This window comes from Coffea arabica, chromosome 1e (assembly GCF_036785885.1).
Source record: "Coffea arabica cultivar ET-39 chromosome 1e, Coffea Arabica ET-39 HiFi, whole genome shotgun sequence".
In the NCBI taxonomy this organism is placed as follows: Eukaryota; Viridiplantae; Streptophyta; class Magnoliopsida; order Gentianales; family Rubiaceae; genus Coffea; species Coffea arabica.
In genome coordinates this window covers 1,116,011-1,130,724 of record NC_092311.1, presented here as the reverse complement: position 1 = coordinate 1,130,724, position 14,714 = coordinate 1,116,011, and the positions used below count along the sequence as shown (strand labels likewise).

The window sequence follows — 14,714 nt, the reverse complement described above, 5'->3', positions numbered from 1 at the left end:
CGAATTAGTCAAAAAATTAAATTAATTAATAGGGATAAATTAGTCAAAATTTTTAAAATAATGAATATGGGCATATTAGTCAAAAAATGTTATTATAATTAGTAAGGGCTAATTAGTCCTTTATTATCATATTATTATGTGAGAGTATGATTATATCATAGTCAGTATGAATTTGCATCATTCATAAGGGCAAATTAGTCCAAATATTGTTATGTTGGTAGTAGGGACAAATTAGTCAACAAATTTTAAAATTAATTAGTAGGGGCAAATTAGTTCATTCATATTATATTATCTTGTAAGAGTATGGTTATATAATTATAAGAGTATAAATTTGTATTTTTTGTAAAGATAAGTTGATTTAAAATTTTCTCATCCTATCTATTAGTCATCTCGGTAGGACTAATATCACCTACCCTATAGGATTATTTTATCACATGAATAGGGGATTAATTCGGATAGGTAGGATGTATCATCTCATATATAAAATGCAATCAAACATAAGATGACAGAGGATGATTAATCCAATTCTATGTCATCCGATGAACCAAACGGACCCTAAAAATAGAGGAGTCAATCACAACCAATTATATTGACTCACTAATTATCTGCCCAAACTTGCCCATTAATCTTGAATGGGTACTCAATTAAACCCATTTAATTGATGGGCAGTGAATTGACTCAACTTACCTATTTAAAAATAATTATACATCTCAACTCAACTTTTAGTGAGTATTAAGTAGATAAATTTAAATTTCTTACCAATCTAATAACAACAAAATACCATTATTTCTCATCAAATAACATGCGAAATTTTTTTTAAAAAAGTAAGTAGAATTTTAAGTGACTCGTAACTAAATAATTGGGCATACCCATACCTATTTATTGACTAGTTAATTGTCCATAGGTTATTGCTTTCCATGGTACAATCTCATTGAATTGACTCTTGAGTTCTTCTCGACCTAAAGTCTCGTAGTGATTTGTGAAGGTCATTAAGGAATTTTTCTTTCCAATAGGCTTTGTTGTCGTCTGATCTTGCATATATTCTAATTAAGAATGTATCTTTCTACCATCTGAAATCTGAGAGACTTTTGCATTTGAAGTTATTTAATAATTCTGATGATTTTTTCCCTAAATATCTCTAGGTCACCAACGAATGTCTTTATAATAGTGAATATTAATATTGCTATTGCATCTGAGATGGTATCTCCATCTTCAAGGATTGGTACACATTTATATCTATCTATTTAGATGGGTATAATGAGTTGATCCAACCATGATCTGTCCAAATCCACCTCAATCACCCATTTTAACACCTTTACCTAAGACTATTCATTTATATCCATTTGTTGACCCAATTATATCCATTGATGAATTATGATCCGTCCAAATCCGTTGGACTCATCCATTTTGACACCTCTACTTAAAATCCAAATCTCTATAATGACTTGTCGAAATCCATCCGAATCACCCATTTTGACTGCTTCTTTGTGCTTGTGAAGCGGGCAGGCATAGTGTGATAATGTCAAATTTATGGGGTGTTTCCGTCATTTTACTGGAAATCAGGTATAGGCCACGTGGGTCGGAGGAGCCGGTTTAGGCGCCGCTTGCACTTAGTGACACCGACGATGACAGTTTGAATCGGCCCTTTCTTCCGTCTCTCCCCTCCTTTTCATCAGTACAATTGGTAGCCCTACCCCTCCCCGCCGTCAGTTTGTATCCGCTTTTTCTTGTTCACCGCCGGAACGCACCCTCCTCTCTGTTTGATCATTAGAGCTGCCGCCGCCGTGAAGCTATCAGTTTCGATTGGACGGGTCTCTCTTCGGTATTTCCTTCTACTTGGCCAGCGTTCTGATTGTCTAATTTGTTTGTGACTTTAAAGACTCCCAATTTTCATGTTTTGTGAAGCTGACATAGTTTATTTTAGACAAGTCCTTGGAAACCTAGCTAGTAGTAACCGTAATCAATTAAACCCAAAAAAAAAATTCCATAACGAATTGGAAATAAATTAGATGAAACATTTGCAGGCTATGTTATCAAAGGCTGTTTCGCCGGCCCTTTTTTTTGTGTACAATTTGAGGCCTTCCAGTTGGATGGATCATGCAACTGCAACTGTAGTTAGGCATTATAGCACAAGTGCCCAAATTTAAAAAAATAAATAAATTCTGTTGTTAAGTGACACTGTAAGCAATCCAATCTCTATGTTCTCCGCTGTCATTCGCCTAAATTGACAAATTATTGAGTGTATATTCTATATTTATGTGTGTGTGTGTGTGTGTGTGTGTGTGTAAGTATATTCAGTGTTTTCAGAGATTACCGTAGTCTTTTAGAATATGTTCTATGTTGGTGCACTATAAAACAAGATAAACGAATAGTCATTCTGATAATTAACCTTTCGGTTGCTTGGTCATGTATCAAGGTTACTTTGATACGAATTACTTTGGACTACAATGGGAAAGTTTGCTGCATTTATAGATGAGAAGTTGAGCTAGTCAACTTCAAAGCTCTGTATCTGCTTGTCAGAGAAAGAATAGTTGCGTTGGATGCATCTCCTAAGGCCTTTTATGATCATGAGATTACCGGAACTCTAGAGGTAACTTGGTAAACTCCAAATCCGAAACTGTGGACTGGGATGATTAGTTTGGGGGGGGGGGGGGGGTATCTCTGGTAAAGTTGTTATTTGAAAATAAACCTTGATGCAGCTGCAATGCTATCTAGGATTTAGGGGGCAGAATCGCTTTCTTAAGTGAACCCTGAGTACAACCTGTAGACTAGGTAAAAATTAGATGAACTGAATCACAGTACCAGTTTCCTTTCACTCTTTAGTACCTAAGTGCTGCCAAAATATATTTTTAGGTCCACCAATATTGGCTATTTTCAATCATTACGAGCTCTTTGCCTCTGCTTCCTATGTTAAGGAGGCTCAGGGTATATGCCAACAATTGAAAAAAACCGTAAATTCTACAGTGCATGAGTTGGATATTTCGGCCTTCTAGTTGTATCTAGAAATTTTCCTTGAATCGAGTTACAAAATTTTTACTTCAATCAAGTTTCGACAGTTTCATGAGGTTATTAGGTTATATGGATGTCAAAATTGCAGATTAACACTTTCGTTTGGTATTCCAAATTCTTGAACCTTTTTGGATGGATAGATTCTGATTTACAGATAAAAGTAAAGGTTGATGACAACTCTTACATGAGTTAATTTTTCAAAGGCACTCTGCAAAAATGAATAAACCCATGATTCCAAGAACATGTTGAAAAAGCCACAACAATTATTTTTGGATAGTCATAGTAGAGTATCATCAGCATTCTTTGCAGCCACTTTCTGTATTTACTATAATGACTCTTTATCCAGTTCGAAGGTAAATCTCTCGATCTATACTTCTTGGCAAATCCTGCTTGGGATTTCTCTTCATTTGCTCCAGTAATTGGGAAAATTGCCTCTTTATGTGTAGTTATGATTGAATTCTGCTTTCTGTTCTTGTTTTTGGAATTTTCTTTTTCTGTCATTGATTTTGAGATGGATTTTTTATTTTGTGAAGAACCCATCTTGTTTTATTGTCAGTTTTGAGCTGTCACTTGACCAAAGATTTTTGTTTCTTTTGTTGCTTTGGGGTTAATATTTGTGATGGCTGTGCTGATATTATCTTTTTATTGTTCTCAGTTCTTCTCTGTTAAGCATATGCATAAATGTTTGTGGTATTAGGTCTGTAATGGTGAGTTTTTTAATAAACTTCTCATTTGTTTCTTAAGGATATTGAGATTGAGCAAGAATTATTGATTTCTTTCTTAAGGATACAGAGATTGAGCAAGATGAAAAGGAAAGTGCAGTGGTGGTGAGAAGTAGCTTAATTAGTTCTTTGTTTAGTGATTTAATTTCGCCGGTTCCATATAATTCTGGTTTTTGAGGATTAGTGGTTGGATTTTATTATCTAGCTAGTTTTTACATGGTTTTTTACCCTGCTATCCTGCTTTAATGGCATTTTGTTAAATAATATTGAAGTTTGGTGTTATACTTCTTCAAGCAATGATTATGTCAGTGGTTGGTTTTTGACATGAAATTTTGCTGCAGCTTGCTGGTTACAATCGTGTGATAGCTTTTGGATGGTTGTCAGAAAGATGTTCATATTACTATTATCTTAGCAAATTGCTTAGTCGTAAACTTAATGTATTTGATTTCAGAGACAAATTTGCTAACTGCCTTTTATCTCAGCCTTGTTTGTTTCTTTTTTGATTGTGTTTCTGATTCATGACTAAATACTGCAGGGACACGATGGTGAGGGCATATGCACAAGAGCACACCTACAAACACCCATGGGAGCGTGTGACTACTGCTTCCTGGCGCAAATTTGCTGATCCTGAGAACAAGAGCACACTGTCTCACATCCTTGAAGTGGATACTTTGAACCGCAAGCTTGACTCTACTTCAGGAAAGCTTTACACAACACGAGCCATCACCATCCATGCCCCCGGACCTTGGTTTATTCGCAGAATCATTGGTCAAGACATCTGTCATTGTGTTGAATCTACAGTTGTTGATGCCAATTCTCGATCGATGCAACTTGCCACCCGCAATATCAGTCTGCAGAAGTTCATTGAGGTGGAGGAGAAGATCCGCTATGATCCCCATCCACAGAATCCTAATGAATGGACAATTTGCAAACAGGAAACTAGCATTAGAATAAAACCCCTATCATCGCTGGCGTCAATGGCGGAGAAGATTGAGCAAAAGTGTGTGGATAAATTTCAACAGAATAGTGCTAAGGGTAGGGAAGTCATGGAGAGAATCTGTAAGTATCTTGAAGCTGAATCTAGCGGAATCTCAATATGAATAGATTTTTCAGTATTTAAGCCTAGGTGTTGTACCTGTGAGGGTTGAACTAGATGGAACAAGGATTGCAGTGGAAAGCTTTCTAGGACCGGATAGTTGATCTTTACTTAGTTAGACGTAATAATGTTTAATAGAGGAATACTTGCTTGATATGCACCTCATGCAACTTGCCCAGAATGGAATGGCCATGAGGTATTGGATGAGATACATCAAATCCTAGCTGCTTTTGGATGTAGTTTTTGCTATGTTGGAATTCATGGATTTGGTGTCAAGCATGTCATACCAAATTGTCAACACGATGAGAACTTTAATTTAGATTTTAACATGGCAAGCCGGTGTTGCTGCTGCTGCTATTAGATTAAAAAATTCACTGTCTGATTAGGTCTAAGATTGAAAGACAGGCTTAGGCCAATAGAAGCTCAATAGAAAGCGGATATTTGTACTTGAAACTGGTCAAGATTGCGTTGATTTTATCTCCAAATTTTGTGTGAGACGCTGCATAAAAATAGTCCTCTAGCTGGATGCCGTTTACAGCTTTATGTACCAATGTTTGATTCAAACTTGAGGTGCAAATTTGAAGAAAATGTTAAAGCTGCTTGCTGCTGGTATATTATTCTGTTTTCTTTATATACAAGTCCAATCCAGACTACATTTTTTTTTTTTCATCCTTATGGGTAATAGGACTCGTGTCTTTTCATCCTTATTGAACTTGAAATGTGCTTCTTTTGCGTCAAATTTTAGTAATTGTCTACTTTCACAAACAAGTTGTCATATTCACATACCAAGATACATTACATTGGGTAACCAAAATAAGTTACCTGATAGGAATAGGTATGATGGTCTCGAACACTTCCTCCCCTGTACCACTCCATTCCTCCCTTGTATGTTTATGCCCTTTCATTGTCTGTTACAGCTACTTAATAAAAGCCAAATTCTTCTGTGCAATTAGCAGAGTACCATGAAGGCAACCTCAATTATTCTGTATGAATGACCATGAGAAGGGTAAATTAGGCATTAAACTTTAGAGACGTATCATAATCCTTACAATTATTGGTTGCAAGATTGCCCCTCATAGTAGTAGGTAGATAAAGGATTACAACGAAAACCATATTAATCTCCAAACTCGTGTTTTGTACAAGGGAAAATCGCCAATTTAGTCTCCAAGCATTTTCACTTACGCCGATTTGGTCCTAACAGTTTTATTTATGAATTTAGTCCTTTAACTAAAATTCTAATGCCAATTTAGGACCCATGTGGTGTCTTGCCGAAAACATGTTTTTGTTCACCCAAATTAGCGACCATTTAGGGGCATTTTAGGAAGAAGAAAATAAGCTCTGGTACGGAAAACAGTTACATTGACCAAATAAAAACGCAGATAGGGCATTCAAGGGCATTTTATTCTCTTTTGAAAAGTTTCAAATAAATCCAAAATATAAGGGAGTTATGTAGAAGTTTTTAAACAAAAAAGGAGGTATTATGACAGAACTTCAAACTACAAGGGGGTTTTTTGTATTTTACCCTTATAAACCATAATATAGCTTCCGAGTACAAGAATTATATTGGCTGTACTTATTGTTCCCAAACGTAAAGTCTCATTTTGCTACAGTTTCATATCATTTGCTGAACCATTTATTACTTTTTAGTACTTCATTTCCTTACCATTTGTCTGTTTTTTATTGTCTTGATTTCGTTTTATTCATTTAGACCATTGTGATATTGCCCGGGCATTGGACTTCAAACTTCAAAACTTTTTTTTCAAGTGAAAGGTCTCGAACACAAGATTTTTCACTTGCATTTCCTCCCTGTGTATCACCAAAACCATCCCTCCTCTTCAATTTCAAAGAAGTTAAGTTCGAATATTCAGCAAAAGATTATTTTCTATCATGGTTCAATGTAATTCTAAAATCCAATAGAAGGGTTCTCACATTTCCTTGTGTCACATTGCATGTGTTCAGGGTACGAGCTCAAATTAAACACGTATTCAAAAATTTTGTTCCCTAAAGCGACACCATTAGCAAAACATACCTTACACACTAAAATGCTCAGATATATCATTATTCTTTCTTCATAAAACTATAATTGAATCTACTAAATTTTTCTTTTTTTTTTTTTAGTTTTCTTGTTGAGTTTCCCTTTTTTTTGGAAATTGATATTAATCCAACTTCATTCCAAATCAAATTATTTTCAAATTCTCTATGTAACATAATATCTTAAGATTGATATCACACCGATACCCTTAATAATGTTATAATGGCATGTAAATTTGGAGTCTTAAGATAATATCTTAACAAAGTCTTAAGATATTATGATGACAGTATTATTAAAAATATAAAATTAAATCACTAAATCACTAAATTAAATTTACTACTCCCTTCGTCCTATTGAAAGCGTTATACATTTCATTTTGAGATATCTCAAAACATTTGTCATGTTAAAAAATTAAACCACCTTTTAGTCTCTCTTTCCAATATAACTTTTCTTTCTAATCATATCCATGTTACCATTCAAATTTAAATTTTGAATTTGTAGGGATAAAATTGAAAAGAGAAGCACAAACATCACAATCAAACCACTATTTTTAAAAACTCGGATTCCCCAAACATGACTAAATAATTGGGACGAAGAGAGTATTAAATGTTCGCAAAGAAAATTCTCTATTCTTTACGACCAATGATGTTGGAAATCAAGGACTGAATCAAATATTGAAGTCACCTCTATCCATGATTTGGCCGCAGCGCAATCTTTCGGACAAACTTTGGTTGAATCACATTTTTTCTAACAAACGAATACTGGATAATAGTTTTTTTTAACAGTAGATCACATTGATCTACCGTTCTTAATAAAATGTCCTCCCTACCTTCGAAATCTATTGATGTTCATAAAATAATTGCGTATGGTTGTTCTTAATAACATTTTATCTAATGAAACCATAGTGTTATTTGTTGATTTTGATAGTATTATTGTTTCCATGCCTACTAATAGTTGCATATGCTGTGGATGCTTCAATCAAAGCCAGTATCATTATCATTTGTCCATTTAAGTTCCTCTCCCTTTCTTTTTTTTTAAAAAATTTTTAAATTTTTTTTACCTCTTCTTCTGTAATGAGGAAGAAAGTTTGGTCCACTCGACTACCTTATTTAGTCGTTTGAAAATGCCTTCTCTCTCTCTCTCTCTCTCTCTCTATATATATATATATATATATATATATATATATATATATATATATATATCTGTTATTTTTTTCTCTATGAAGAGATTTCCTAAATTCATAAAGAAGTCAGGACAAAATACTACTCATAATTGTAAAAAAAGAAAAAAAAAAGAAGATGAACAAAAATCAAAAGACAAAGGAAAGATAGATAGTAACATGAACAACTATCTATCTCGCATATGGACACCTGTATTGAAATGAAAATATGCAGATTTTATGTACCCTATATGTTGATTGCATGAATAAATAGTAACGTGGCAATTGTACATGACCATACTAGTTTCAAATTCTAGCTTCAGCCAAAACTCTTGACTCAAATCTAGCCTACCAAAGGCCTGTGTAGAAATGCAGCCCTTTTTTTTTTTTTTTCCCCAATAGGAGAGGAGTGAGACTTAAGAAAGAAGAAGGGGTATGGAAATTTGAACCCAGGGCTTCAAATGCAAACCTGTACAATTAAAATTTGATCTAAAGTATTCACTAGATATTCAACCGCTCTTTCGCCAACTCTTAATTTGAAAAACAATTTCAACTTACATCCCCTCCTAATCACATTTTATAGAGTCTAGTTAGGAACGGGTATTTTGTATAGTGTAGGGGTAGCTTTTATTTGCACAAATTTGGTTAGATAATGCCAAGTTATTGCTATTGAATTTTTTTGGGAGCATGAATTTGGAGTTGATTGCATAAAGAAATGGTTATAGTACTTGAGTATGTGAAATTGGCATCCGAAATAGCTATCAAATTCTCTGAGAAGGTTCTGAAGAGTTGATAATGAAGAGCCCTAGATTATCAGTTATCTTATCCAACAAATATAAACTGTTTCTTGTTCTGTTCTATGGGCTTTGCTCTGCTTAATCCATCACAAGATATCTGTTCCAAGCAATATTGTAAGCTCCAAACATTCACATATTCAATCTTCAAAAGCCAAAAAAAAAAAAAAAATTGAACTGAACAGTAAATGTGAAAGAAAATACTATATACCATCTTTTTTATTTCATTTTCTCAAACAGGAAGGAACATTTTCAGGGTTTTTTTTGCCGTTTCTTTTTGGTGGGTATATTCAGGTAAGTGCCATCTCACAGGCATTTGTTCACTCGAAAGATCAACAAAGTTGCATCCTCTTGTCACACCATCCAAGAAACATATTAACAAATCCCTAAAAGAATACAAGTCTAAGACTCAAATAAAGCTGAAATGAACAGTAAATGTGGAAGAAAATGTAATGAATATTTTTGCTCCAGATGCATCTGGTACAAAAAACCTTTGGGTCCAGGATGAATTTGCTCTTTGTGAGTTTCGTAAAAGAAAGACATCATGAGGTTGGTCACCAGGAGGAAGAAAGGTCACATTTCCATGAGAACTTAGGGAAAAAGGATTCATGATAAATTTACATCACCATTAACTGAAGAACAAAAAAAAAATTCATAATAAAAAATATAATATATACATTCTGGGAAGATATATATACATATATATCTTGTCTTTGGATTCTGTTAGCATTCCTTAATATTAATAATATATCATCACACCTCTACCTTTAACATGGCAATGCTTGGAATACCTCTTCAGTGACAATATTCTTTCGGGGGCGTCTAAAGATCCCATGCCAAGAGTCACCTTTTGCAAAGCTTTTGCGTTGCGCAAAAAGTACTCAACAAGCTTAAATTCATATTCCTCCTTGCAGAATCTTCGGATTTCTATTTCCTTGAGATGTTGAATGAAGCATACTAGAATAACCTGTTGTAACAGGCATTCGAATTCTTGTAAGTTGCCATCCCAAGCTACCTGTCAATGAAGATAAAGAAAATGAAAACTGACAAATCTAAATGCAGTGAACTCTATTCCGGAAGCAGTTTGTTTTAACTCACTTCACCAAGAACAAGCTCTTGAAGGCTAGGGGAACATCCAAATAAGCTTGGCAGCATTTTCCAGCAAGACAGGGACCGAACCTCCAATCTAGTCAAATTCTTGAAAATTGGAAATGGACGTTCGCAATAATGGAGAGCCTTCATAAAATCAGATGAATATTAATTAGTAATTGAAAGTATGACGTTCCAATTATGAACTCAAAGCTTTGAAATTTGATTCAGTGCAGTACATAAAATATATACCTTGAGAATATTCTGTTCTAAAGAAAGTGATTTCACCCATCCTGCCCGATGAAGATGCTCACAAATATCCTGAATACTGTCTTGTTCACCCCAGTGACAGATTCTTATTTTGGCTCCAACAAGACAATTTGGGATTTGTATAAAGCTTTCCCCAAGACGGTCGACTGTGTAAGCCAAATACTTGAGATTTGGGGCAACAAGAATAATTTTACGCTTTCTTGCACAAATATCCGAGTACTCAAAACTTTCGAGGATTTTACACTCCACAAGAACAGTACACTCACTGGCCCAACAATCCAGTTTTAGTTTTATCAAGGAAGAGCTAGATATTATAATACCTCTCTGCTGCTGTCCTGTTGTGCTATGGCTAAAACCTGCTAAGCTCAAATCCAATGCTTGGAGCACAGGACACCCTTGAATAAGCCACTGAATAGAATCTTCATCTACCAATATCAATGCGCTCAAGTGCAATGACTTGAGATTTGGTAACCAAACTGAATCTGGTGGGACATTTAAATTCCCTCCAGGCCAGCAGTCTAGTTCCAGAGAAACTAACGTTTTGCACGATAACATTCCTGCGACAGATACTTGTTGGATTGAATGAGCCCTGGACAAAGCATTACTATCCACTGAAATTTCAAGTTCTTGGACTTTACACAAAAGTGCAGCAGATATCAGAGATTGAATTGCTGCCTGATACGCTCGAGGTACCTGATGAAGAGAGAGTTTAAACTTTCGAATCGGGGCTCCATTTCTTAGCATAACAAGTCTGTAGCCAAAATTCATGAAAGCGTACAAGCGCTCATAAGGAGGATGATCAATGACAATCCCATTATTTTGAGAAGGATCCAAAGATTGTGAATCGAAAGACAGGTCGAGATCGATATCAGGAGTTGAAGCGAAGAGGAATCTCCATCGGGTGGAAAGAACTGAGGTTTTACCAGTTTTTTTCGAGCCCAGAAATGACAGAATGTGAAGGAGAATTTCGTCAGGAAGGGCACTGATCCTATCAACTCCATCAACATGATCAGCATCGTGTTGGGGTGTGATTTTAGCTACCTTTTGCTCCGGATCCATTAACTTACCAAGGCTATAAGAATTACAGCATCTTTCTGAAGAAATTTCAATACAAATCTTTTAAAGCCTGGGCTTGAAGGGTTTAGGCGATTTTGTTGGAAAAAGAAACCTACTCCTCTCGAAGTCATAACCTTGCTGCCTCTCTCATTCGAGGCCTTCTGCCTTTAGGACCATTTTTTTTTTAAAACATGTAAGGTAAATGTCGGTTGGCTTGTCTTGCAACCCGTATGCAATATAGACCCAAATACAATGAATGTAGACACTGAACTAACAGAGAAAATTGCTCGTTCATCATATTTTATCAAATGAAATTTTTATCCTTCATTTTTAAAATATTAATTTTATGTCCCTTATAAATTTAAGCTAACAAAATTTAGTTTCGACCTAAATCTCCAACCACTTTCTAACTTAAAATCACAATATGACTCATATGCAATCATTTTTTACATATAAAAAGTTCAAATTCCACTTTTTTAATGGCAAAAATAAATATATATTAGGTAAATCCCACTTTTTTGGAAAAAGATTAAATATGATTCACATCAGATCCTGTTTTTTGGTGCAAAAATAAATATAGATCGGGTTATTTGTTTAGCTATAAATGGAATCTAATATTTTTGTCCCTAAAACAATAATCATGTGTAGATTGCGTGACGGATTCAAGATAAAAAGTGGTCAAAAATCTATGTTAGATCAAATTTTACCGATTTGATTTTGTAAAGGACGTAATGACACCTTTTAAAAGAGAAGGACGCAAAAATTCATTTGACGAAATGTGAGAGACGTTTCGAACTATTTTTCCAAACTAATAAGCAACAAATACTAAAACAACAAATTATAAAAGACATGACAATCTTTGCCACTTGTTTAAATTTGTACACACAATTCAATCCCAACCATTTAATTGTAAAGTAATCCATCTCTTTCCATAAGTTATTCTCCTTAAGATCCGACCAAACTTGTATCCTTACTCCTTAGTTTTAGCCTTAACCTAACTTAGTTTTAGTTTTGTTATTATCTACCAAAACTAGTAGATTTTTTCGATGTGTCAATGTAAGGAATATTTTGCACTAATAGGTAAAAATTTCAAAAAGATTATATATTTAATATGTGTCCATCTAAGGGTGCTTAGTGTAGCGAAAGTTTAATTTACCTAGTAATACTGTGAAGTATTCATGAAATTCAGCAAAAAAAAAATTAAAAATTTGCCTACATGAATGATATGTGATGATCAATATTTGATTGGAAATTTGGAACAAATCAGTAACCATTCCCAAAGTTTTTTTTTTTTGGGGGGGGGGGGGGGGGGGGGGGGGAACCTTGAAGATAATTGACAAATTTTGCCACTTAAAACGGTACTTAGCAACAGAATGATAAACTTATTAATTTGTACAGTACTTTTTCTTTGAAAGTTTATCTGATTATTTGTATTCATAGTTCAGCATAAAGCACAAACTAAGAAATTAAAAGGGAAATTATTTCAGGACTCTGTCAAAAAACCTCAGGGATCCCTTTCCTTCTTTTGTATTAGATGAAATTTAAGGCGTGTTTGAGGTTCTTTCAGGAGTGTTAATATCATTTTTCAATTAACATATGTAGAAATAACTTATAGCCAACAAAAAGGACAAAAAGAAACATTCCTTTTTGTTTTTATCAGAGCTGTTTGTACCAAAACCTTGCAATCCCCAAAACATCATCTAAATGACAATATTCCAAACTTTTGGGCGCCCTTTGGCACAAATTGATAGAAAGAGTAATCGGAATAATGTACTACTACTACTTGTGATTAGTGGAAGTTTTGATTCCAAACGAGTCTATTACTCAGGGAAAAACTTTAGAAGTCAAGAATAACTTAAAAGCTTTAAGCAATAACAGGGGCAGCGTAAAAACTAAATAACCTATGATTTCGAGAGCATTTGCTAAATATGGCGGTGAATGGAGTTGAATCAATTTAAAAATCATTTTCTTATAAAAAAATATACAATAACTAGATGTTTTAGGCAACATGACTTGGAAAATAAGAAATCACTGGTACGTAAAAGAAAAGAAAAGATAAAATATGATTTATAAAACAAAAAAACGACCGTACTCCATCACCCAAAACCAGCCATGTCGGCGTTGAAGGAGATTCTGACTCATTGGCCACTGGCAGCAACCATCCGCTTAACCCTTCCAGCCAGGGGAGCAAAGCCGGGAGACAAGCTGGTGTCCCCAGTCCTGGGTTTTTACAAGATCAACGTGATGGCCTTCAAGGACAGGACCTTTGAGTTCATCATAAAGCCGCCCTCCGTGACTTGGTAGTCAAGTGATAGCCTCCGCCGTAACCCTGAAGCACGTTTACGATATTGCCAAGGTGAAGCAGCATGACCCCTATTGCCAGTATATGCCGTTGGAATCTATTTGTAAGTCTATCATTGGAACGGCTAAGTCCATGGGGATTCAGGTTCAGACGGAGCTTGATTAGACTTTGCCACTACTCCTATCTATAATCTACTTGCTTATAAACTTGTACTTCCTCGTTTTCTCGTTTCAGCTTACTTGTAATCTACTCTTCTCTCTTCTTTTTGTTTGTCTTCTTCTTTGTTGTCCTTTTAGTAGGGAGTAAATGTTTCTTTTGAGGTTTGTTTGGGAGTTTCAGAAGAAAGTCAAATGAATTTTGTTCAGAGTACTGTTGGGCTCAAATTAAGCAGTACTAGTCGTCTTGGAGGGATTGGCTGTTGATTTTACAAATGTTGCATGATGCTTTTAGTATCTTGAAATGGCAAAGTGCGATCAAACTCCAGTATATCTGTTGCAGAGTTTTAGCACTGGTATATTCAACACAATTGCATGCTTGGAACTTTGAGGAATAGAGGGGAACATACACTCTTATATGCACGTAAAGGGGGGTTATTTATTTCCAAATTGCATCAGCAAAAACCAAGAAGACAATAAAAGATCAGTGTTGGATCTGTGTTTCGCAAATCAATGCATTTCGGTATTGTATGCCTTTGGATTTCTCTCCATTCTATGTGTGAGAAAGTCCACTTAATAACAGAGGTGATTTTCCGTCATCAGAATAGTTTTCTTTGTCAAGCAAATTGTGTCGGACGATTTTCAATTAGTATATTAATAATATTGACTTCTGAAATATCAAAAAAAGAAAAAACATATGTGGATCACTCTTGTGTCTGATATATGGTTGAGATTTGGGGGAATTGATAAAGATAAATATTAATGACTGACGAATTAAATCCAAACATTCATAGTCTGTAGTCTTTGAGATTGTTGGACTCCACAACAACACTAGTGCCAATATATTTCCAATAAGTTTCACAGTCAGATTTCCTGCACAAGGAATAGAAATATCCAGAATTTTAAATTCAAATACTTCTATAGATCATCAATGTGGGAATTTCCCAAGTGCAATCGAGCTCTAGTTCTTGAAGCAAAAGGATTTCTGTGAATAAGCTTCTGAATGGAATTCCAATCGACCAATGTGGAA

At 34.9% G+C, this 14,714-nt stretch overlaps 2 protein-coding genes and 1 pseudogene across 3 annotated transcripts; 2 read left to right on the top strand and 1 right to left on the bottom strand.

Annotated features, from left to right (window-relative positions):
• Positions 1 to 1,495: 1,495 nt before the first annotated feature.
• Positions 1,496 to 5,066, top strand: LOC113699732 (uncharacterized). Of its 2 annotated transcripts, none has more exons than XM_072050342.1 (2): positions 1,496 to 1,822; positions 4,267 to 5,066. In XM_072050342.1, exon 2 carries the CDS (start codon positions 4,274 to 4,276, stop codon positions 4,829 to 4,831), a length of 558 nt encoding a protein of 185 aa, XP_071906443.1. In that variant the 5' UTR covers positions 1,496 to 1,822; positions 4,267 to 4,273; the 3' UTR covers positions 4,832 to 5,066. The 2 variants fall into 2 exon arrangements, with proteins under 2 accessions (XP_071906443.1, XP_027075891.2); XM_027220090.2 differs by having other exon boundaries at positions 1,630 to 1,811.
• Positions 5,067 to 9,362: 4,296 nt separating this feature from the next.
• LOC113690250 (F-box/FBD/LRR-repeat protein At5g22700-like) lies at positions 9,363 to 11,388 on the bottom strand. The gene is made up of 3 exons (XM_027208090.2): positions 10,154 to 11,388; positions 9,911 to 10,048; positions 9,363 to 9,827 (listed from the first exon to the last, which is right to left on the bottom strand). The coding sequence occupies exons 1-3, from the start codon at positions 11,228 to 11,230 to the stop codon at positions 9,552 to 9,554; spliced, it is 1,491 nt and encodes a 496-aa protein (XP_027063891.2). The 5' UTR covers positions 11,231 to 11,388; the 3' UTR covers positions 9,363 to 9,551.
• A 1,951-nt stretch (positions 11,389 to 13,339) lies between these two features.
• Positions 13,340 to 13,696, top strand: LOC113690258 (large ribosomal subunit protein uL11m-like; annotated as a pseudogene).
• The last annotated feature ends 1,018 nt before the right edge of the window (positions 13,697 to 14,714 follow it).